The sequence below is a fragment of the Phacochoerus africanus genome, chromosome 4 (assembly GCF_016906955.1).
Source record: "Phacochoerus africanus isolate WHEZ1 chromosome 4, ROS_Pafr_v1, whole genome shotgun sequence".
Classification (NCBI taxonomy): domain Eukaryota; kingdom Metazoa; phylum Chordata; class Mammalia; order Artiodactyla; family Suidae; genus Phacochoerus; species Phacochoerus africanus.
Window position 1 is genome coordinate 150,920,342 of NC_062547.1, and position 24,424 is coordinate 150,944,765.

The 24,424-nt window shown below is 53.6% G+C and overlaps 1 protein-coding gene across 1 annotated transcript; it reads left to right on the plus strand.

Annotated features, from left to right (window-relative positions):
* Positions 1–24,424, plus strand: SLC26A2 (solute carrier family 26 member 2). The gene is made up of 4 exons (XM_047779040.1): positions 1–130; positions 15,835–16,011; positions 20,035–20,758; positions 22,656–24,424. Exons 3-4 carry the CDS (start codon positions 20,057–20,059, stop codon positions 24,174–24,176), a joined length of 2,223 nt encoding a protein of 740 aa, XP_047634996.1. The 5' UTR covers positions 1–130; positions 15,835–16,011; positions 20,035–20,056; the 3' UTR covers positions 24,177–24,424.

Genomic DNA, 24,424 nt, shown 5'->3' on the forward strand with positions numbered 1-24,424 from the left:
ACCCGCCGCTTAAAAGCGAGGCACGGCCGGGCGTGGGCAGCCTCTGCCCGCGTCGCCGAGTCAGCTCGGTCCCGCCACGGCGGAGGACGCGCCTGGGAGCGAGGGCGCGCAGGGTGCTCGGACCCCAGAGGTGAGCAGCGGGGAGCGGTCTCGAGACGCGGGGAGAGAGCGGTGCCAACCTCCGCGCGGTTAGCTGTGTCCCGGGCGCGGTGGGAGGAAGCCCGCACCAGGGGTCGCCCGCACCAAGGGTCGCCGCGGGCGCGGTGGCCGGGCTTGGGAGGGGGCGTGCGTGGGGCTGCGTCCTTGGTCCTCAGGGCAGAGGCGGGTCTAGCGTCGGAGCCCCGGTCCCCACCCCTTGGGGTGATCCCGACCCCACTCCTGCGGCTGAGGGCTGCCCACCCCCGGCCGCCCATCATTCCGGGTCCCCGCACCTTCCCTAGTGCTCGTCGCGGACCTGGATACCTGGGAGCAGGACCGGGGAGCTAAGAGACGCCCCCAGCGCCTTAGACACATGGGGGAACCGAGGCTCCGGCGGAGAGAGGACTTGATTATCTTGGCTTTAAAAAGCGGCACGCCTGGCTAAGTGCAAACCAGGACCTGCGCTTCTTTGGGACTCATAGCCTAAGTTGAAATTATTTCGCTGGATGGGTGGAGACGCTGAGAGGACACGGAGAGGGCCAGAGCCTGGCCTGAAATCAGAACCGGAGTCACTCGCAGGGCTAAGACTTGAACCCCCTTTTCCAAACTCATAAATTAATCGGACCCCCTTCTACCAAACTCATAAATTATCAGGCGGGGCCCCTTCCTCACAAAGACCAGGGACCGCAGTGCATTGGAAACATTAGGGAGGTAAACTCCTCCCGGACACCCCTTCTAGTGCCCTTTTGTCCTCCTTGTCGCTGGGGCTCTTGGTGTGAAATCTGGAACTGATGTGACATCCAGCATTGGATTCAGCAGAAGTCTTGTCCTAAAAGGTCAGTCGGTGGAAGTTCCCGTTGTGGCTCAGCGGTATCAAGCCCGACTGGTATCCACGAGGATGCGTTTCAATCCCTGGCCTCTCTCAGTGGGTTAAGGATCCGGCGTTGCCGTGGTGTGGTGTAGGCAGGTAGCTGCAACTCCCATTTGCCTCAGCCTGGAAACTTCCATATGGCGCAGGTGTGGCGGTAAAAGGCACAGTACTTCCATCTTTAGATTATTTTGTCAGAGTCCTCACTGAACAACTGAAAAGTCTAAGCGCTTGAGCCTGGGCGCTGATAAACCCCTTTTCATACCATCTGCATCCTCCAGACACCGTTTCACAAACTTAGTCTCTTGCCAACTCTTCATCATCCACCCTTTATGTTTTATTGAGGACCTGGTGTCGTGTAATCTTGCTCAAGTCTAAGAATGAGCTCAAATTCTCCCTTCAGCGAGTTCCTGTTGGGGAGCAGCAGAAGTGAAGCTGACTAGTGCCCGTGAGGATGTGCATTTGATCCCTGGCCTCCCTCCAGTGGGTCGGGGATCCCGCGTTGCTGTGGCTGGGGTGTACACCGGCAGCTGTAGCTCCGATTCAGCCCTAGCCTGGGAATTTCCATGTGCGGTGGGTGCGGCCCTAAAAAGCAAAAAAAAAAAAAGTTCAGTCAGTAAAAACGGGGAGCCACACCTGTTGGCAAGAAGTAAGCCCATTTTTTTTTTTTCCCCTCAGAAGGAGGAGGGATGGAGACGAATAGCTGTCATCAAGCAAATGCTGTGTGCCAGTCCTGTGCCATGTACTTAACTTGGGTTAGGTTTTTAAAAAAACTTTATTTTTTCATCTTTTTAGGGCTGCACCCAGGGCACATGAAAGTTCCCAGAGGGCGAATCAGAGCTGCAGCTGCTGGCCTCCGCCACAGCCACAGCAACGCAGGATCCCAGCTGGGTCTGCAACTCACACCACAGCACACGGCAATGCCAGATCCTTAACCCACTGAGTGAGGCCAGGGCTCGAACCCACATCCTCATGGTTCCTAAGTCTCATTCGATTCTGCTGCGCCACGACGGGAGCAACCAGGTTAGTTTTTTTTGGCTGTGCTGATGACACGTAAAAGTTCCCGGGCCAGGGCTTGAGCCCATGTCACAGCAGTGACCTGAGCCACGGTGGGGACCGTACTAGATCCTGAACCCGCTAGGCTACCGGGGAACTTGTGCTTGGGTTAGTTTTAAGACAGCACTGCAAGTTGCGTAATGCTCTTCTCAGTTTACAGGTGAGCAGCTAAGCTGAATAAAATGACGTTTTTTTACCCAGTGCTGTACAGCTGTTGACCAGTGTAGCTGGGATCTCAGTGGAGATCGGTCTGACTCCAGAACATACCTCGTGATTCTCCAGATAAGGTCCTTGGCCCAGTGGCTCGGAGTCACCCGGGCGCATCTTGGGTCTCATCCCTGGGTTTGCCCCGGGAATCTGCGTTTCAGCACATCCCCGTGTTGGGTGTCATTGGGCTACAGCTGGCTGCCTCCTGCGGGAGGAGCTAGAGATCCCGTGTCAGGGCTTTGGTGAGACCTAGATTTGATTCACTGAGTGTGTTTTTGAGCATTGACATTCCTTTTAATCTTTTTTTTTTTTGCTTTTTAGGGCTGCGCCCGTGGCATAGGTAGGTTCCCAGGCTAGGGGTCTAATTGGAGCTGCTGCTGCTGGCCTACATCACAGGCACAGCAATGCAGGATCCAGTCCATGTCTGTTACCTACCCCACAGCTCACGGCAATGCCGGATCCTTAACCCACTGAGGGAAGCCAGGAATTGAACCTGCAAAGTTCTGGTTCCTAGTCGGATTCGTTTCTGCTGCACCATGATGGGAACTCCGACAGTCTTTTTAATGAGTGTAAATCCCCAAGAGAGGCTGGCCAGACTTTAATTTCTTTTTCTTTTTCTTGTTTTGTTTCTTAGGGCTGCACCCGCGGCATTCGGAAGTTCCCAGGCTAGGAGTCAAATCGGAGCTACAACTGCCGGCCTACGCCACAACCACAGCAATGTGGGATCTGAGCCGAATGTGCAACCTACACCACAGCTCACGGCGGCGCCGGATCCTTAACCCACTGAGCGAGGCCAGGGATCGAACCTGCAGCCTCATGGTTCCTAGGTGGATTTGTTACCACCGTGCCATGACGGCAACTCTACCAGCCTCTAACTTCTTGACACAAGCTTGGTTATGGTGTGTGGGAGTGGGCAGCGGGAGTAAGTCCTGCTTTGCCGCGTAGGTCTTAAATGATTCTTCGTCCATTTGCTCAACAGAAGTTTGTTAGGCACCTGTCAGTGCTGTACATGGTTCAAGGCACCGGGTATACAGCCGCGAACGGTACTGATTGTTAAAATGAATGATAGACTCAGGAATGAGTTGAGCACCTGGCCACAACAGTAATGCTTTGAATTAGCTCCTAAGACTCTCAGCAAGGAAACAGATTTAGGGGCACTGTGGTCTTTTAGAAAGAGCCAAGCATGGACGTTGAAAGATGAGGATTTGAGAATCTGGTCCTGCTAGTTGAGGAAGTGGCTAAACGTGGATTTTTCCCGTGTTGGGGAAGAGGAATTCAGAGTCTGCTCTCAGGTCGATTGAAGAAGCAAGGAGAAGATGGGGATGGAACCTTGAAAGCAGTGGCTTACTGTGCAAGGAGCAGCTCTTTTCTTGGGTTTCACACTAAGCTGCTTTCCTCGGGGCTTGGTTATCTCGTATTAGGTTGGATACAAGAACCCGTGCGTCATCGTGCTTGCGGCCCCTTTGCCGGCCTTGTGGTGCGGGTTCCTTTTGTATCACAGACTTCAATGGATGTCGTTAATCATTTGTGATACCTGGAACATGAGGAATTTTTTTCCCCCCATTTTGGCTGCACCCACAGTATATGGAAGTTTCTGGGCCAGGGACTGAGTCCAAGCCGCATCTGTGAGCTGCGCCACAGCGGTGGCAACGCCAGGTCCTTAACCCACTGCACCACAGTGGGAACTCCAGGAAGATTGAAACTCGACCCGTTGATTCATTTCAGCAACATAGATGAATAACCATACGTAGCTGGTGGGAGAGGTGGGTTCAGGTCTGGGTTCTGTACAGATGAGAGTGACCTGCTGTCTGCCCTGAAAGGACACTCGGGTTTGAGGGACTTGTCGGCTCAGGTGCTCGGTAGGTGCGTGTCCTGTGTCGGGAGAGCCTAAGATGTTGCAGCCCCGTTTTCCTGTGGCCTTGGAGGTGGGCCTTACAGGATTAGAAAAGGACCAGGCCAGGTGGCCACAGAAGGGACCGGCGTCCAGACGGAAGGAATGGGGTGACCAGAGGCCCCGAGGGGGCCAGGAGCCCTCGTCTTTTCCTGCACCGGCGGCGGGGACACGGGCGGGGGCGGAAGCCGTGGGAGGCTGGTTGGCCGAGAGCCGCGTCTGCCCAGCCGCGGAGCGCGCCTGGCAGGCCGTGCGGAGCCACGGCGGGTGTCCCGAGGGTGGCCTCGGACGGTGCGGCGCCCCGTTGTTCATGGTGCCCCCCCCCCGAAGACCAGGCAGCAGCATGGGCTGGTGGGCAGAAACCTGGGTCCAGTTCCCTGTGGAAGGCGAGGGCTGGTGCAGCTTTCACGTAGTTCGGGAAGAAAAATCCCCCACGAACCACGGGGGCGGGAGGGGGATGAGGATGCAGATGCGGCGAAGCGGGAACAGTCGGTGGCTTGTGAAGCGGGGCCGCCCCTTCGGCGCAGCCGTCTTGCAGCGGGTTTCGGAACAAGCAGTCCCCAGACAGGGAGTAGGTGTGAATTGCACGGGTTTTGATTCTGGCCTCGGGCCTGCGTCTAAGCCGTGTAAGTGCTGGAAAATTACTTGGGGACTGCACAGTCCACGCCTCTTCCAGCCTACTGTAGCTGAGGTTTTTCCACTGAAGAGACTTTTTGGTGGAGACTTTTTTTGCAGTAATAATTGGGTTAATGTTAGAATGTTGCAAGTTTTCCGCAAACTTTAGCTCTAGGTTATTTTATCTTAATTTTTTGAATTTTTTGGCCACTCAAAAAATAAAAGCACGTGGAAGTTCCCAGGCCAGGAATTGAACCTGCGCCACAGCAGCAGCCTAGGCCACTGGAGTGACAACACCGGCTCCTTAACTTGCTGAGCCACAAGGGAGCTCCTAGGTTATTTTATATACGAGTGTTTATTTCTGCTTTCTGTCTTCATTTGGATTATTTCGTACTTCCTGTGATAATGCTTTATTTCCTTTGTTTTGCTGTAAGTTTTTGTTATTAATGGGATGGCATTCTGGCTTATATCACGCATCTTTACCTCTCACAGTTTGCTTCCAGGGATGTCATCCCATTCCAGGTGTCGTGTAAGACCCCGCAGTACTGTGCTTTGTTCCCTTCTGGTTGTGTATGTTCAAACATATCTAACCTAACGTTGGCCTTTTTTTTTTGTTTTTTTTTTTTTTTAGTCCTTTTACTGCCACACCTGCAGCATATGGAGGCTCCCAGGCTAGGGGTTGAATCAGAGCTGTATTTGCCCGCCTACACCACAGCCATAGCAATGGGGGATCTGAGCCACGTCTGCGACCTACACCACAGCTCATGGCAATGTGGATCCTTAACCCACGTGGTGGCGCCAAGGATCAAACTCGCATCCTCATGGGTACTAGTTGGGTTCATTACCACTGAGCCACAGCGGGAACTCCAGCGCTGGCCGTTTTAACCATTTTAAATGTATAATTCAGTAGCATTAAGTACATTCTCACTTTGTGTAACCACCACTACAACTGCAATCTGTTTCCAAAAGTTGAAACAGAAACTCCGTCACCGTTAAGCAGTAACCCTCCATCCCCTGTCCCCGGCAACCTCTAATCTGTTAGACGTTGGCTTGTTCCGGGTGTTTCATCGCAGTGGAACCATGTAGTGTGTGTCCTTCTGTATCTGGCCTTTGGCTCGTCTGTGTTACAGAGGAAGAGTATCACAACTTCGTTTCTTTTACGTGACTAGTAAGTTATACTTCATTGTGTGGCTTAGACCATACTTTTGCCCCATTTACCTTTTTTTTTTTCTTTTTGTCCTTTTTAGGGCTGCACCTGCGGCACATGGAAGTTCCCAGGCTGGGGTCGAAAGGGAGCTGCAGCTGCCGGCCTGCACCAGAGTCATGGCAACGCCAGACCTGAGCCGAGTCTGTGACCTACACCGTAACTCACAGCAACGCTGGACCCTTAACCCACTGAGTGGGGCCAGGGATCAGACCTGCATCCTCATGGATGCTTGTCAGGTTCTTAACCGCCTGAGCCCCAGCGGGAACTCCTCATGTGTCTGTGGATGGATACTGGGGTTGTTGGCACCATTGACTGCTGGGAGTAATGCCGTTAGGAAGCTGGTGTACAGCCATGCCGTTGCCATGTGCTCCTTGGGGCGGAGTTGCTGGGTCACCTAGCAGTTCTTTGCAACTGCGGAGGCACTGCCAGCCTGTCTTCCACGGGGTTTGTGCCGTCTCATGTTGTCAGTGCAACGTGTCAGTGATCTTTCAAAGAAACAAAAATCAGATTTTAAAAGTCTGAGTTAATTCTTCTTGAAAAAATCTTTTTGTTAAAGTAACTTTAAAAAATAACCTGGGAGTTCCCATTGTGGCTCAGTGGCAATGAACCCAACTAGGAACCATGAGGTTGCAGGTTCGATCCTTGGCCTTGCTCAGTGGGTTAAGGATCCGGCATTGCCGTGAACTGTGGTGTAGGTCGCAGACGCGGCTCAGATCCTGTGTTTCTGTGGCTGTGGTATAGGCTGGCAGCTATAGCTCTGATTCGGCCCCTAGCCTGGGACCTTCTATATGCTGTGGGTGCGGCCCTAAAAAGCAGAAAAGCAAAATAAATAATTAATTAAAACCAGGTCAAGCCTATATTCAACAGACTTTTGTTTTGTTTTTGCTTTTTAGGGCCACACCCTTAGTATATGGGGGCTCCCAGGCTAGGGGTCGAATCAGAGCTGCAGCTGCCGGCCTATGTTACAGCCACAGCAACACCGGATCTGAGCCACCTCTTGGAGCTGCACCACAGCTCATGGCGACACCAGATCCTTGACCCTTGAGTGAGGCCAGGGATCAAACCTGCAACCTCATGGTCCCCAGTCAGATTTGTTAACCACTGTGCCACGAAGGGAACTCCTCTCTGCCCATTCTGAATGGAACAGTTTGCATCTGCGAACCCCAGACTCCCCGTCCGTCCCACTCCCTCCCCTCCCCCTGGGCAGTCACAGGTCGGTTCTCCATGCCTGAGAGTCTGTTTCTGTTCTGTAAACAGGTTCATTTGTGTCATATTTTAGATTCCATATGTAAGTGATCTCGTGGTATTTGTTTTTCTTTCCTTTTTTTTGCCTTTTTTTTAGGGCTGTGCCCACAGCATATGGAAGTTCCTAGGCTAGGGGTTGAATTGGAGCTACAGCTGCCAGCCTACACCACAGCCACAGCAATGCGGGATCTGAGCCACATCTGCCAAGTACACTTCAGCTCACAGCAACGCCAGATCCTTAACCCACTGAGCGAGGCCAGGGATCGAACTCGCATCCTCATGGATACTAGTCAGATTCATTTCTGCTGAGCCACAACAGGAACTCCTGGTATTTGTGTTTCTGATTTCACTCAGTGTGCGAGTCTCTGGTTGCATCTGTGTTGCTGCAGATGGCATGGTTTCATTCTTATTGACGGCTGAGTAGTAGTCCATTGTGTGTATGTACCAAGTCTTCTTAATCCATGCATCTGTCAGAGGACGTTTAGGTTGTTTCCGTGTCCTGCTGTTGTGAATAGTGCTGCAGTGGACAGAGGGGCACACGTGTCTTTCTGAGTTACAGTTTTGTCTGGAGACGTGCCCAGGCGTGGGATGGCTGGCTCATAGGGTGGTTCCATGCCTAGTTTTCTGAGGAACCTGCTGTTCTCCATTGTGGCTCTTCCAGCTTACCCACCCGCCAACAGTGCAGAAGGGGTCCCTTTTCTCCACCCTCCCCCCCACCCCAGCATTTGTTATTGTGGATTTATGAGGGACGGCCATTCGGACGGGTGTGGGGCTCCCCCATTGTGGTTGGATTTGCGTTTCTCTAATAATCAGGGGTGCTGAGCATTTTTCACGTGCCTGTTGGCACCCGTATGTCGTCTTTGGAGAGGAGTCTGTTCGAGTCTTCTGCTCGTGTTTTGGTTGGTTCGTTTCCGGAAAGTCTGCCTTTCTTAGGCTGGCAGTCGGGGCGCTCCAGACTCTGCCCACGTGCCTTGCCGCCCCGCCCTCCCTCAGCCTCCAGAGCTTTCGACCCCTCAGGCCCGCTTCTCCTCCTTCCCCAGCCCCAGCGCGGCTCCCGCTGGGCTCCCCTCTCGCTCCTTCTCGCTCCGTCTCGCCGCCCTTTCCCACGTCCTCCCTCGTCCTTGGGTCTCCGGTGCGGGTGGCAGAGCCCAGGGCCTCACAAAGTGTCCCTGCGGAGCTGCGCTGGTCACGCGACTTGGCAGCTTTCGTTTTCGTAATTGACTGATTTTATGATGAATCAGCGTCTTATTCTCGAAAGGGAGGGAACATCCTGGCTCCAGCAGGTTCCTAAACCGTTAAGTCCAACCCCAGTAAGGTCAGGCGCTTGAAAAGGCGGCTTGGGGTTGTGTTCTTGGCTATCGCTTCTGTGAAGGGGGAAAATAGTAGCCACGAGGGTTTGGGTAACAAATTCAGGTTGCCTGAAAGGGAGATACAGTTGCAAGATGGCTTTTCATGGGCTCTGTCAGAAAAAGGTTGTTTTCTGTCTGTATGTTTTATTTACCTATTTACTTATTTTGGTCTTTTTGCCTTTTCTAGGGCCGCTCCTGCGGCATATGGAGGTTCCCAGGCCAGGGGTTGAATCGGAGCTGCAGCCACTGGCCTGTGCTGTCTTCAACCCACACCACAGGTCACGGCAACACTGGATCCTTAACCGACTGAGCGAGGCCAGGGATCGAACCCGCAACCTCATGGTTCCTAGTAGGATTCGTTACGTACTGCGCCATGACGGGAACTCCTGTTTTATTTTTTTTTTAAACGAATCGCTCCATTATTGTAGGAAGGAAGCATCGCCCTCAGCCAGAGGCGCGGGTCATCACTGCAGCACCTGCCCGGTGAGTCTGGGGTTGTCCCGGAGGGAGACTTTCAGGACTGGCGCTTCCCCCTTTGCCTTTCGGGGTGATGCTCGTTTCGAGCGTGGTCCGAGACTCCTCGTGAACACGCCGGTGAAAATCTGTCGGAAGAAAGACATTCCAACAAGCCTCTTGTGGCGTCTCAGGATGCAGTTACATGCAGTTGATGATGGGCAGGTTTGGAGGCTGTGAGTTACCTGTTGCCCAAAACTTAAGAACGTTTTTTCTCCTGGTCCTGCGGGTGGCGTGAGTGGCCTCAGTTGGGTGGTTTTCTTCCTCTGAGGATGTCCGCTGGGATCACTCGGTTCTTTGCTTTCGCTTGAGTTTTTTTTAACGGCCGCACTGGCGGCAGGTGCAAGTTCCCGAGCTGGGGGTTGAATCAGAGCTGCAGTTGTGGGCTGTGCTACAGCCATGGCAGCACCAGATCCGGGCCACGTCTTTTTTTTTTTTTTTTGTCTTTTTGCCATTTCTAGGGCCGCTCCCACGGCATATGGAGGTTCCCAGGCTGGGGGTCGAATCGGAGCTGTAGCCGCCGGCCCACACCAGAGCCACAGCAACGCGGGATCTGAGCCGCGTCTGCCACCTACACCCCAGCTCACGGCAATGCCGGGTCCTTAACCCACTGAGCGAGGCCAGGGATCGAACCCGCATCCTCACAGAGACAACATCAGGTCCTTAACTCACTGAGCCACAACGAGAACTCCCCAGTTGGCACTTTGGCTGTGCTGGAACTTCCAAGGAAACCTCACTGGAACATCTAACGCTTTGCTGCTTCTCCACGTCCTTGTCACGCGATGAGCTCGGCCTCCTTACGACGTGGTAGTTCGAGGTCCCCCTGCACCTGGCTTCAGGGGGAAAGAGCCGTCGCCAAGAACTTAGGGTCGAGGACTGGATGTGGCAGTGTCACTTCTGCTCAGGTTGCAAGACCAGCCTAGATGCAAGGGGAGGGACTTGCTCGCGCAGGGAGGGGAGCGTTGGTGGAGCTGCGTTTGAGCTTGCGTTTTACGTAGCGCGCGTGGGGCGTCGTCGCAGGCATGAGTGGGGGACCGCTGTGTTTCAGGGGCGACGCTGCCAGGCTCTGAGACTCTCGCCTTCTGCAAAAGCATTTCAGTCTCACAAGTTACAAAACCCTTTGGTAGGCATGTTGGTTAGGCCTCTGTGCTGTAATTACTGAGCAGAAGTGGGGATTGTTTCTCTTTTGTTGGCTAAATTTCAAAGACTTTGGCCCGCTGCTGTCAGGCTTGCACAGCAGCGCTGCTGCTCTGCTAGTCCTGGGCTCTTAGACACTCAGGAATTCGCCAGCTCTGGCGCCAGTGCTGCTCTTTGGTCACCTGATCAGGCTGCTTGCTTGCTTGCTTTCTTGTTTTTTTTGGTCTTCTCTAGGGTTGCACCTTCGGCATACGGAGGTTCTCAGGCCAGGGGTCCAGTCGCAGCTGTAGCCACCGGCCTCCACCACAGCCGCAGCAACGCCAGATCCAAAACCCACTGAGCGAGGGCAGGGCTCGAACCCGCAGCCTCATGGATCCTAGTCGGGCCCCTTGCCACTGCACTACGGCAGGAACCGCCTCTTGAATGCTTCACTTCCTCACGCGCGGTGATCAGTGTGGGTATCGGAGAAACAGCCCTGGGTGATACACCGGAGAATCCTGTTTTACGGAATTTCACGCAATGTGTCACCTGTATTCCAGTTTTCTTAAAATGCAAGTTTGGCTGTCGGCTCTCTTTCAGGGATAAACACGAACTTCTTAATGGTCGTGAACAAGGGTGATCACCAGACTTGAAAGCAGTCACAGGCTTGGGGAAATGAGAGGATTTTGGTGCAACAACAGATATTTGAGAAACGTGCTCCAAAGTAGCTGTTTCCACCTGAAATTAAATAGTGCCTTGCCTCCTGTTTTTTTGGTATTCCAGTTGTGTGCTTAGAAGGTATCTTCATTCCTCTTTTGGAAAAAGCATCCACGCTCGAGGAGCTGAAGCTTTTCAGAGGTTGGGTCACACCTACAGTTCAGCCTCAGGGCATTTTTAGTGTCGTTTTATATGGTTTGGGGTGCTAAGATAGGTTTTATTATTATTATTATTTTTGTTGTTGTTGTTGTTGCTATTTCTTGGGCCGCTCCCGCGGCATATGGAGGTTCCCAGGCTAGGGGTCGAATCGGAGCTGTAGCCCCCGGCCTACGCCAGAGCCACAGCAACGTGGGATCCGAGCCGCGTCTGCAACCTACACCACAGCTCACGGCAACGCCGGATTGTTAACCCACTGAGCAAGGGCAGGGACCGAACCCGCAACCTCATGGTTCCTAGTCGGATTTGTTAACCACTGCGCCACGACGGGAACTCCTAAGATAGGTTTTGAGGCGCGTTCGGGGCCTGGCTGGGATGGTTGCAGACGGCGGACAGTGTCTGGACTCGGGCTGGGGGCCGGGGAGCCCCTCGCGCGTCGCGAGCCGGGGGGCCAGAGACCCAGAGACCCAGAGACTTGGGCGCACGCTGGTAGCTCTCAGCGCCGGGTCACGCGGAGGTGGCAGGTGGGTGAAGCTGGGGTGTGGGGGTGGCTGCATTTCCACTTAGAGGTCGCGAAGGTCGAGCAGGCCAGTTAGAGCACCGACAGGCCAGAACAGGTCAATTCTCGGAGTCTCGAAATTGCGTTTTATTACCCGGCTCAGGCACTGGCCGGCTCCGTCCAGGACTCCGTCGGGCAAGCCCGTCCTTCCGCCTGCAGCTGTACCTTAAAGTGGGTTCTCACGGGCAGCACACGGTTGAGTCCGACTTCTTAAGACCAGCCTCCGTGACTGGCATCTGCAGACTCTTCACATTCGACCTGATTATTTTGTGTTTGGATTAAATTTACCCTCCTGCTCTGTCTGTTCCCAATGCCTCCCCGTCTGTTTTGAGTCTTTTCTTTTAGGGTAATTGGGATTTTTTATGATTCTGTTTTATCTCTACAATTAAGTTTCTGTTTGCATCTTTAAAAGTTTTAGTGGTCACCCCTGAGTTTACATGATACGCCTTTAGTCAGAGCCTCGCTTCTCGTCATACTGTCCTGCCTCATATCTAGCCTATGACTTGATAATTCTTTTTTAAATTGAAATATAGCTGATTGAATACAGTGTTGCCTTGCCTTCTCAAGTACAGCAAATTGCTTCAGTCGTGTGTACGTACAGACGCATATGTGGGTGTGCATGCACACACACACAGCTCCGTACCCACGTGTGTGTGCATGCACGTAGACACACACTTGGCGCTCCCGTCCGTTGTAGGTGGTCCTGGGGCCCCCAGTGCAGCGCTCCGTGCCCTGCAGTAGGGCCTGGCTCACCTCCGTCTGCTACCCCAGCCCCCCAGTCCTTCCCCCACCCCCACCCTGGCCCCTTTGGCAACCCCAGCTCTGTTCTCGTCCGTGACTGTGTTTCTGTTTCACAGACAGGTTCATTTGTGTTACGTTTCAGATGCCCCATGTAAGCGGCATCATGTGCCGTTTGTCTCTGTCTGACTTGGGTCGCCTAGTCAGAGAGTCTCTAGCTCTGCCCACGTGGCTGCGAATGGCGTTACTTCTTTGTCATGGCCGAATGGTATTCGGTGTGTACACTGGCTGCATCGTGTTGATCCAGCCTTCTGTCCGTGGACAGCTGGGCTGCTTCCATGGCTTGGCGACCGTGAGAAGTGCTGCAGGGCGCATCGGGGTGCACGTGTCCTTTTCGGCGAAAGGCTCATCCAGATGGGTGCCCAGGCGTGGGCTCGCTGGCTCATCCGGGGCTCTGTGTGGAGCTTCCTGAGCTCCCTGCGGGTTGTGTCCCATCTCGCATCCCGTGGACGGAGGAGGAGGGGCCCTTCCCCACAGCCTGTCCCGCGTTTGGTCTTTGTAGACGTCTTTGTGGTGGCCACTCGGACTGGCGAGAGGTGGCCCCTCATTTTCACTTTGATTTCATTTCTCTAATCAGTGGTGTTGAGCGTTTTTTCATGGGCCTCTTGGCCATTTGTATGTCTTCTTTGGAGAAATGTCTATTTGGGTCTTCTGCCCATTTTCCAGTTGGCTTTTTTGTTTGTTTTTGGGTTGTATGAGCTGTTCGTTGAGGTTGGAAGTGAAGCCCGTGTTGACCGCATCATTTGCAAATACTTTCCCCCATTCTATCGACTGTCTTTGTGTTTTCCTTATGGTGAGTGTCCTTTGCTGTACAAGACCTCGTAAGCTGGATCAGGTCCCACTTGTTTATTTTTAGCTCTTGCTTTGGGAGACTGAGCTAAGAGAAGCATGTTTTGCTTGTGTTCCCTTGTAGGAATTTTCTGGTGTCCTGGCTTATGTCGAAGTCCTTAAGCCATTTTGAGTTTGTTTTGGTGCCCGGTGTGATGTGCGTTCCAGCCTCATTGACTCCCACGCCATTGTCCCCTTTCCCAGCACCGCTTGCGGGAGAGACGGTGTTTCTACTGCTGTGTATTCTTACCTCCTCTGTCAGAAACAAACTGACCGTGTGTATGCAGGCTTATTTCGGGCTCTCTGTTCTCATCCGTCGAGCCGCATACCTTTTCCTGTGCCAGTGCCGTGCTGTTCTGATGACTGTAGCTTTGCAGTATCACCTGAGGCCTAGGAGGGCTGTGCATCCCATCTCGTTCTTTCTCCTCAGCATTGCTTTGGCGATTCTGTGTCTTTTCTGGTGCCATGTAAATGTCAGAATTATTTGTTCTAGTTCTGTGGAAAATGCCGTGGTTGTTTGAGAAGGATCGCATTGAATCTGCGGATGGCTGGGGGTCGTGTGGCCATTTTAACAACATTAATTCTTCCAGTCTGGGGGCGTGGGACACCTTTCCATTTCTTCGAGTCCTCTGTAATTTCCTGTGTTAATGTTCAGTGTTCTCAGTATATGTCTTTCATCTTCTTGGTCTGGTTCATTCCTAGGTGTCTTTTTTTTTTTTTTTTGGTGTGATTTTTAAAAGGTATTGTTTTACATTCCCTTTTTGTTATTTCATTGTTAGTGTGAAGAAATGCAACCAGCTTCTGAATGTTAACCTTGTATCCTGCTACCTTGTTGAATTTATCGGTTCTAGTAGTTTTGTGTAGAGTCTTGAGGGCTTTCTATATATAGGTCCACATGTTTCTATGTATGGTATATAAATATATATTTTTCTCTATATGCAGTGTGTCATCTACATATAATGACAGTCACCTCTTCCCTTCCAATTCGGGTACCTTTTATTTCTTGTTAAAACTTTATTATTCTTAATCCCCTCTTCCATTCGTTGTGCTCGTATTAGGTGTTTTATTTTACATGTGCTATAAACAAATGCACTTCTCTTTTTGCTTTAAACAGTTGTCTTTTAGAGCAGTTAAAGATTTTTTTGTTTTAAAATGGATATTATTTCACTTTCATTTGTTCCATCTCTTAGACTTCATTTCTGTGGTGTGCATTCCGCACACTCGATTTTTTTGCCTGAGAAAGTTTTTATGTTGTCTTCATCCTTCCGAGTGTATTTTCCCTGATTACAGACTCTGAGGTGCGTTTCTGTGGCGAAGGCATCTCTCCGTCCTCTGGCTCATGTGGTTTCCGGTGAGGAGTCTGCTGTAACTCCGATCTTTGTTCCTGCGTGTGTACTGAGTGCTTTTTTCCCCTTTGGCTGTCCTTAGAATTTTACCTTTGTCTTTTGTTTTTCAGCGGTCTGAGTGTGGCACTTGCAGGTGGGGTGGTGCTGCGCTTTTGTTAGTTTTGTGTTTGTCCTTCTTCTATTCTCTGAGACTCTTAGACTGGCAGTTTGGTGTCATTAAGTGTGGGAAATTCTTGATGGTTACGTCTCCAAGTGGTTCTTCGACCCTTTCTCTGTCTTCTCCTTTTGGGTTTTTTTTTTTTTTTTTGTCTTTTGTTGTTGTTGTTGCTATTTCTTGGGCCGCTCCCGCGGCATATGGAGGTTCCCAGGCTAGGGGTTGAATCGGAGCTGTAGCCACCGGCCTACGCCAGAGCCACAGCAACGCGGGATCCAAGCCGCGTCTGCAACCTACACCGCAGCTCACGACAACGCCGGATCGTTAACCCACTGAGCAAGGGCAGGGACCGAACTCGCAACCTCATGGTTCCTCGTCGGATTCGTTAACCACTGCGCCACGACGGGAACTCCTTGGGGTTTTAATTATGTGTAAGTTAGATTGCTTAATACGTCTCACAGCTCTTGAATGTTCTCTTACGTTATTACTGATTTTTTAAAAATTCTGTTTTTCTGTTTCAGTTTGGGTAATTTCTCTCCATCTATCTTCAGTTTCTCTGATTCTTTCTTTGACTCTGTGAGGTCTGGCGATCCTGTCAGAGGCATTCCTTCTATCTGTTTACCGTGTTTTTCACTTTTAGAATTTCAATTCTGTTCTCTCTCTCTTTTTTGGTTTTTTGTTTTTGCCATTCTAGGGTTGCACTGCAGCATATGGAGGTTCCCAGGCTAGGGATCAAATCGGAGCTGCAGCTGCCGACCTACACCACAGCCACAGCAATGCGGGATCCGAGCCGGGTCTGCAACCTACACCACGGCTCACAGCAATGCCGAATCCTCCACCCACTGAGCGAGGCCAGGGATTGAACCCACATCCTCATGGATCCTAGTCGGCTTTGTTAACTGCTGAGCTACAAAGGGAACTCCCTCAGTTCTGTTCTTTCTTACAGCTTCCATCACTCCATTGTACTTTCTGGCATCAGTTTTTATCTTTTTCCTTTTTCCAGCTAGCTGCCATATAGGGCAAGATTTGCATTTTGTTAGATTTTTCTTATGCCTCTTTTGCATATCTTAGGTGTGGAATCTTTTGACCTAGAAATCCCTAAGAGCTACTTTAAAGTAGAAGGACGTGAGGAATGCACTCCGCCTGGCTTGGCCTGGAAGCAGGACGTGAGAGGAGAATCCTAGACCAGTTGCCTTGAGGAATGAAGAGCGGCTGTGTGTGTCCTCCAGTCTGATTGACCTGCGCAGGGTAAGTGGTCGTCTAAGTACGTTCCTTTCTTCCTTGTCTGTTTATCAAGACCATCAAAGTACCTGTTAGTTCACACTCTTGTTCAGTGGCATGACCGGCTGTAGCCCCTCCGTCCTAAGCAAAATTAATGTGAGTTACGCTTACAAATGCTGTGCTCTTGAATGGCTCTTGAATGGCTCATGGCATCTTGGCAATATCAGGCATACGCAGCCACACACACACACACATGCATACATACCTATATATACATACACACACACGTATACATACATGCACACACGCAGACATACATATAAACACACACACACATATCCACACATACATATGCACATATACACATTGACACACACATGTATACACCTATGTACACACGCACACACATACACACATGTATACTCACACATGTATGCATACATGCACACATACGTGTAAACACACAAACACACATGTGTACACTTATATACACACACGTACATTCACACGTGTACATACATGCACACATACATATAAACGCACACGTGCACGTATACATACATTGACGTACAAATATATACAATTATATACACATACACGTACACACACATGCATATACACACGCACACATATACACACACATGTACAATACACATACACACACAATGTATACATATACACACACGTGCACACACACCTATATATACATGTATACACGTAGATACACGTATACATACATATACACACTTGCACACACATACATATATACACATACACACATGTACATGTGTATACACACATATTCATATACACACACACACACACACACACACACACACACACACACACGTACATACGCCGAGACCAGCTCAGAGGATGGGGCTGAAGATCGGGGGCTGTGAAACTTAAGACAAAAGGTAACATAAAACAAGACACAGAGACCTTTCTCTTAAGGAAGGGTGGGAACCGGGGACTCGAGGTCTCGGGGACCAAGAGCCCCGCCTCAGGAAGCCCCACTGCTTCCGTTGTGCTCTCGAGGGTGACTGCCGAGGGAGGAGGGTGGTAGGTGCAGGATAGAGGGGGGTTTATCATGTTAGGAGTTCTTCTGTATCTTAAGAGTCACATAGCCGGTAGCTGGTAAAGCTTTGACTCTGACCTTTAGGCATTCAGCAGTCACCCGCATCTGAGGAGGCTTGGCCTTGGCTCTCCGTGCAGAGCATCTAGGGAACCATCGCGGTGCTTCCGCGGAGGCCGTGCCTGTCTGCGTGCCGCGGTCTGCACCCCGCTTCTCTCTGCTGATGCGTAGTCCGCTAACGACGGCTCAGAAACCCCTGGGGCCACAGGTTCCTCTTCCTCTTCTTTTAACGGGACATAGCTGCTTGTGCAGATGGCGTGCCCACACCAACGCCTGAGGTCCTCAGCGGAGCCCATGCGTCGCTTCTGCCTTTAGGTCCCTGTGCTCAAGCCGGAGTCCTTCACCAGCCCTGCGACCGTCCTCCAAGCAGGAAGATGGGGTCCAGGGAGCAGGACAAGGTGGAGTTTTCAGCAAAGGGGCTGAGAAGAGACGGCAGAAACATGTCTCCCGACAGAGTCATAGATGCACACGTGCACACACACACCTATATATACACCTATACATACAGACACGTGTATACACACACACATATGCACACACACACATAAAGCTTTTATTGGGCCACACCCATGGCGTAGGGAAGTTCCCAGGCCAGGGGTCGAATCGGCGCTGTAGCTGCCCGCCTACACCCCAGTCGCAGCAATGCCAGATCCAAGCCGCATCACTGCAGCTCACGGCATTGCCGGATCCTTAACCCACGGGGCGAGGCCAGGGGTCACACCTGCATCCTCATGTTCCTAGTTGGGTTCCTTACCTCTGAACTACAGCAGGGGCTCCATTGCAAGGGCTGTCTCTATGTCAGTTCTGAAACAGGAACCTCCCCGAGGCCTTTACCTGATGCATTTTCTCTCTTCCTGGCCGCAGACGGGATTGAGTTTATTCGTTCCTTCTTCCCCTCATTCAGACGTTTTGGAAGCTGCTCTCTCGGGGTTCCTGCTCCTTGGTGGTGACGAGAGAGGGGAACAGGCCGTCCTCTCCTCCCGGAGCGGGGATGGGTCTCTACCAGCGCGTGGCTGGTGCCGCCGCCAGGGTGTCCGTTCGGCCAGATGCCGTCCTTGCGGCCGGGAAGCACTGCTCACTGCTTTGCGGAAGCAGAGCACTCAGCTAGGTTTTAAAAGTGACGGGGGAGGGTTCCTGTCGTGGCTCAGCAGTAACGGGGCCGACCAGTACCCACGAGGACGTGGGTTCGATCCCTGGCCTCGCTCAGTGGGCTAAGGCTCCCACATGGCTCGGCTGTGGTCCAGGCCCGTACCTGTAGCTCCAAGCTGAACTCTAGCCTGGGAACGTCCATGTGCCACGGGTGCGGCCCTAAAAAGCAACAATAGAAAACAGAAGTGCTTGGCTCGTGGTGAGCAGTAGGGCGGAAAGCCATCCTAAGCGGGGGCACGAGGGCACTGGCTCGAGGGTGCTGGGCCGCTTACACGCCGTCCCTCTGGGGGCCGCTGCTTCGCCCGTCTGTCCTTCTCCTCTGACCAGACTTCCCGTCCTTGGCGTTGCTGTCCCTCCTCTCGTTTTGCTTATTTTTACCTCTTTCTGTTTCTCCGTAGTCCTTTTGTCTGTCTTTCTTTCTTTCTAAGATTCTTGTTTTTCTCTCATGGTTGATGTGTAGTATCCTCTCAGCTCCCGAGTCCAGCACAGCGAGCCCGTCGCGCGTGTGTACAGTCTGCCTCCCACATCACCCCCCACCCGGCTCCATCACACGTGAACAGAGCGAGCCCCCTGCGCTGGACACCAGGATCCCCTTGCTTATCCACCCCCAGGGCCGCAGCTCGCATCTCTTAGCCCCCGACTCCCAGTCCCTCCCAGTCCTCCCTCGCCCCCCCCCCTTGGCAACCACACGTCTGTTCTCCAAGTCCATGAGTTTCTTTTCTGTGGGAAGGTTCATTTGTGCCTGTGTATTAGATTGCAGTCGCAAGTGATATCATAAGGTATTTGTCTTTCTCTTTCTGACTTACTTCACTCGGTATGAGAGTCTTTAGTTGCGTCCACGTTGCTGCAAATGGCATTCTTTCGTTCTTTTTTATGGCTGAGTAGTATTCCATTGTGTATATATATGTACCACATCTTCCTAATCCAGTCATCTGTCAATGGACATTTGGGGCGTTCCCATGTCCTGACTGTTGTGAATACTGCTGCAGTGAACGTACAGGTGCATGTGTCTTTTCTTTTTTTTTTTTAGGGCCATACTCAGGGCATATAGAGGTCCCAGGCTAGGGGTCGAATCGGAGCTGTAGCCACCGGCCTACACCACAGCCACAGCAACACTAGATCCGAGCCGAGTCTGCAACCTACACCACAGCTCGTGGCAACGCCAGATCCTTAACCCGCTGAGCCAGGCCAGGGGTTGAACCCGCGTCCTCATGCATGGTAGTCGGGATCGTTAACCACTGCGCCACGACAGGAACTCCACTTAGTCTTTATTCTGTTACTCACATGTGCTCTCTGGTGTGTCATGTAGAAGGGACTCGTTCTTCGGAAAACGAAGAGGGCCTACTCCTTGTTTCAGGGACTTGGAGATAAGATGGTGTCGGGGTTCAGGGTGAGCTCTTCCTCCCGGCGGCGCCCCTGGGGGTGGACACCCCGAAAAGAAGGCAGTGAATCGCATGGAGAAAGGCGGAGACAGCTACCCCGAGAGCGTTTCTGGAGAGAGACGCCGCCCAGAGGCGGCGGAGGGTCCTGGAGCGCTGGCGCCGCGGGGAGGCCTGGGCGCAGGGAGGCTCGGCTTTGGCCTGGTGGGTTGTGCTTTGCTTCTCTTTGCCCTGATGAGGGCCAGTGGGGCTCAACCACAGAAGGTGACGGCAGGCTACCCCCCGTCCCCACGGGCCTCTAGCCCTCCCGAGTGGCAGGCGGGCCCGGTCCGTGTGCGCGCGGGGAGGCGTGCGTGGCCACTTATCCGGGTATTTTCTCCGGGGCAGGAGGCGAAACCTCTCTCCAGAAATGCCTTTGAAAAGCGAAGAGCAGGACGGCTTTTCCGCCAAGGACTCGGTCGAAGGTGGCGTCCAGTCTCGTCCGTCCAGCATCCACCTGGAGCGCGAAGAGGAGGCAGGCGCTGACCGCAGGCCGCTGGAGACGGACGAGCCACGCAGCCCTCGTCCCAGGATCTGCTTGGAGCCTCGGGAGAGACGCAGTGCCAGCCTCGGGCAGGCTGTCCTCAGGAGACTGCGGAAGAGCTGCCAGTGCAGTCAGGCCAAAGCCAAAAACAAGATCCTGGGTTTCTTTCCTGTGTTGCGATGGCTCCCAAAGTACAACCTGAAGAAGAACCTCTTGGGAGACGCCATGTCCGGCCTGATCGTGGGCATCTTGCTGGTGCCGCAGTCCATCGCCTACTCCCTCCTGGCCGCCCAGGAGCCCGTCTACGGCCTGTACACCTCCTTCTTTGCCAGCATCATCTACTTTCTCTTGGGGACGTCCCGGCACATCTCTGTGGGCATTTTCGGAGTGCTCTGCCTCATGATCGGTGAAGTGGTCGACCGGGAACTAGCCAGAGCCGGCTATGACGCGGCCCACGCCCCTGCCGCCCTAGGAGTGCTTTCCAACGGGAGCTCGGCGTTCAATCAGACGGCAGACGAGACCTGCGACAAAAGTTGCTACGCCATCGCCGTTGGCAGCACTGTGACCTTCATGGCCGGAGTCTATCAGGTAGGAGGCGGCGGGACGGGTGCTTGTCTCTGGCGGAGAGATCGCTGTGCGCGAAGGCTCAGATCCGAGGGTCTCAGGATCATCACGTGAACGGTCGTTGCCGGGCTGCCCGGGGTGCGTGAGAGGTCGAGTTGGCCTCCGCAGTAAGAGAGCGGCTTGTTTTCTGAACCCCCGGCTTCCTCTTGACCAGGGAATTTCAGTCAGCCAGAATCTGATGATTTGGCTCTCAAAGTTCAAGTCGGAGAGGGACCTCCGACCCGCTGTACAACTGGTTGATTTTATCCATTGGGAACTCGCAGATTGGCTGGAGTTCCGTGTGGCTGGCTAGTGGAAGAGCCTTTGCAGGCGCAGGGTAACAGGGGGGCTCGGCAGAGGGGCGTGCAGGGGCTTTCAAACCACCGCCTCCCCCGCTGCTTCCAGGACTGCTGCTCTGTGCGTGGCTCTCACTGAAGACAGTTTTCTTGGCCTTTGGGGAGGGACATGCTAGGGACCACTGTTTCATTCTAGCCGCTGCGAGAAGGACTAGAATGAAGTTCTTGGGTCTGTCCTGCAACCTCTTAGTCGCAGCCACCGTCACGCCTCTGCCTTTGGGCGTCTGGAGTCACTGCCAGCGTCAAGCCTCTTCTCTGTTGCAGGCACCCGGAGCCCGACTGGGGAGGGGAGGGTGGCTCCCTTGCAGGTGCACGTGGACGGGGGACAGGGAAGCACGGTGTGCAGAGGGGCTGTGCCCCTCAAGCCCATGTTGGCTCTTTCGTTAGGATCCTTGCCAGGAATGAGGAAGGAGGCAGTGGAGTTCAGAGGAATCACTGGGAGGAGAAAAAAAAAGATACAAAATGTTACATGTTTGAGGATGCAGAGTTAAGGTGGGAAGTGGTATGGCATGAGCACATGTGGCTATACGGATGCAAATAGTGCAGGAGTTCCCACTGCGGCTCCGTGGGTTAAGGACCTGAGGTCTCTGTGAGGATGCGGATTCAGTCCCTGGCCTTGCTCAGTGGGTTAAGGATCCGGCATTGTATTGCAGCGGAGGTCAAAGACGTGGCTGGGGTCGCGCGTTGCTGTGGCTGTGGTGTAGGCTGGCAGCTGTAGCTCTGATTCGACCCCAGACCCCCAGCCTGCGAACTTCCATGTGCCGCGTGTGCGATACTAAAAAGCAAATCAATAAAATAAAATAAAATAAAATGAGAGAGAGTTCTGTAATTTAAAAGTATGATTCTAGAGAGTTCCCTTCGTGGCTCAGGGGTTAACGAACCCAACTAGGATCTATGAGGTTGCGGGTTCGATCCCTGGCCTTGCTCTGTGGGTTAAGGATCCAGCATTGCCGTGAGTTGCTGCGGCTGTGGTGTAGGCCGGCAGCTCTAGTTCTGACTTGACCCCTAGGCTGGGAACCTCCATGTACCTCACGTGCAGCCCTAAAAAAACAAACAGAAAAAGTGTGATTCTATGTTGCTGTGAATCTCGTTTTTTGTTTTATCAGCTAAAACATCCCTTTTGCAGTAGCTATTGGTAATTTAAAGAAAACACATCGTTTTTACTGGAATTTTTCCAGTTGGCGTTTTTATCACGTCTCTTGGATCCTTGAGACGTTCGTCTTTTTCGAGGCTGTCGGAGCCGCCTCAGGTCTGAGGAGCCTCTTGCTTAAGCAGGTGGGACTCCCCACATCCTGTGTGGTCCGGGCTGCTCAGCCACAGGGGGACCTCGGCGAAGCTGCCTGGCCCTGCGCCTGGCAGGAGGGCGCGCTCCCTCTGTGAGGGCAGGGGCCGTAGATGCCCGTGGGTGCTCTCGCCCTGCGTTCCGGCCGCCCGGGTCCCGGGCCTCTCCGCAGCGAGGTGCCAGGGAGTCCGGGACCCGGGAGCCCTTCTCCGCGGCCCTTGACCCTGTGTGTCCTTCCTTGCAGGTGGCCATGGGCTTCTTCCAGGTGGGCTTCGTGTCCGTCTACCTCTCGGACGCCTTGCTGAGCGGCTTTGTCACCGGCGCCTCGTTCACTATCCTCACGTCGCAGGCCAAGTACCTCCTCGGCCTCCGGCTTCCTCGGAGTCACGGCCCCGGCTCCCTCGTCGCCACCTGGAGCCACATCTTCAGGAACATCCATCAGACCAACCTCTGTGACCTCGTCACCAGCCTCTTGTGCCTTTTGGTTCTTCTGCCCACCAAGGAGCTGAACGAGCGCTTCAAGTCCAAGCTTAAGGCACCCATTCCCACGGAACTCTTCGTGGTCGTGGCGGCCACCTTGGCGTCGCATTTCGGGAGACTGCACGACAGGTACGGCACCAGCATCGCCGGGCCCATTCCCACCGGCTTCCTGCCGCCCCGCGCGCCGGACTGGAGCCTGGTGCCCAGGGTGGCGGCGGACGCCGTGGCCATCTCCGTCATCGGCTTCGCCATCACCGTGTCCCTCTCCGAGATGTTCGCCAAGAAGCACGGCTACGCGGTCCGCGCCAACCAGGAGATGTACGCCCTCGGCTTCTGCAACATCATCCCCTCCTTCTTCCACTGCTTCACCACCAGCGCCGCGCTGGCGAAGACGCTGGTCAAGGAGTCCACGGGCTGCCAGACGCAGGTCTCCGGCGTGGTGACGGCGCTGGTCCTGGCGCTGGTCCTCTTGGTGGTCGCGCCCTTGTTCTACTCCCTGCAGAAGAGCGTCCTCGGGGTGATCACGATCGTGAACCTCCGGGGGGCCCTGCTCAAGTTCAAGGACCTGCCCGCCATGTGGCGGGTGAGCCGGGTGGACACGGTGATCTGGTGGGTCACCATGCTGTCCTCGGCGCTCCTCAGCACCGAGCTGGGCCTGCTCATCGGCGTGGGTTTCTCCATGTTCTGTGTCATCCTTCGCACTCAGAAGCCCCAGGCCTCGCTGCTCGGCTGGGTGGAGGGCTCCGAAACCTTCGAATCCACGGCTGCCTACAGGGGCCTCCAGGCCAAGCCCGGCCTCAAGGTTTTCCGCTTCGTAGCCCCTCTCTACTACATAAACAAAGAGTACTTCAAATCCGCCTTGTACAAAACCACCCTCAACCCGGTCTTCGCGAAGGCGGCTCAGAAGAAGGCAGCCAAGAGAAAGAGGAGAAAGGGAGCGGCAGCCCTGGGCGGGGCCCGGGACGACCTGGCCGTGCAGCTCTCCCCCGACGCCCCGGAGCTGCACACGCTGGTGCTTGACTGCAGCGCCGTGCAGTTCGTGGACACGGCGGGGATCCAGACGCTGAGAGAGGTGCGCAGGGACTACGAAGCTGTCGGCGTCCGGGTGCTGCTGGCTCAGTGCAACCCGTCTGTGAGGGCGTCCCTGGCCCAGGGAGAGTACTGCCGGGAGGAAGAGGAAAACCTTCTTTTTCACAGTGTCTTCGAAGCCGTGAGTTTTGCAGAAGCCGTGGAAAATCAGAAAGGAGCGAGTGTTCCCAATGGGCTGAGTTTTTCCAGCGGCTGACTGAGCACGTCCGTCGCCCGAGGACGCCGCCCGGCCGTGGGGACAGGGGCAGGCGTGCCGCATCGTCTGCCGTGCCCACGGGGACGTGGTGAAGTGGCAGCCTCCGGGCTGGACGGTGTTCTCCCTTTGAGGCTGGTGGCCTTCTCGTCCCACACAGCAGCAGAGCCTTTATTAGTCAGGCGGAATCAGAACGAGGGAAAGACTGGTTTCTAGCTTTCTTGTGAATATAAGGTATCCTTGCAACTAAA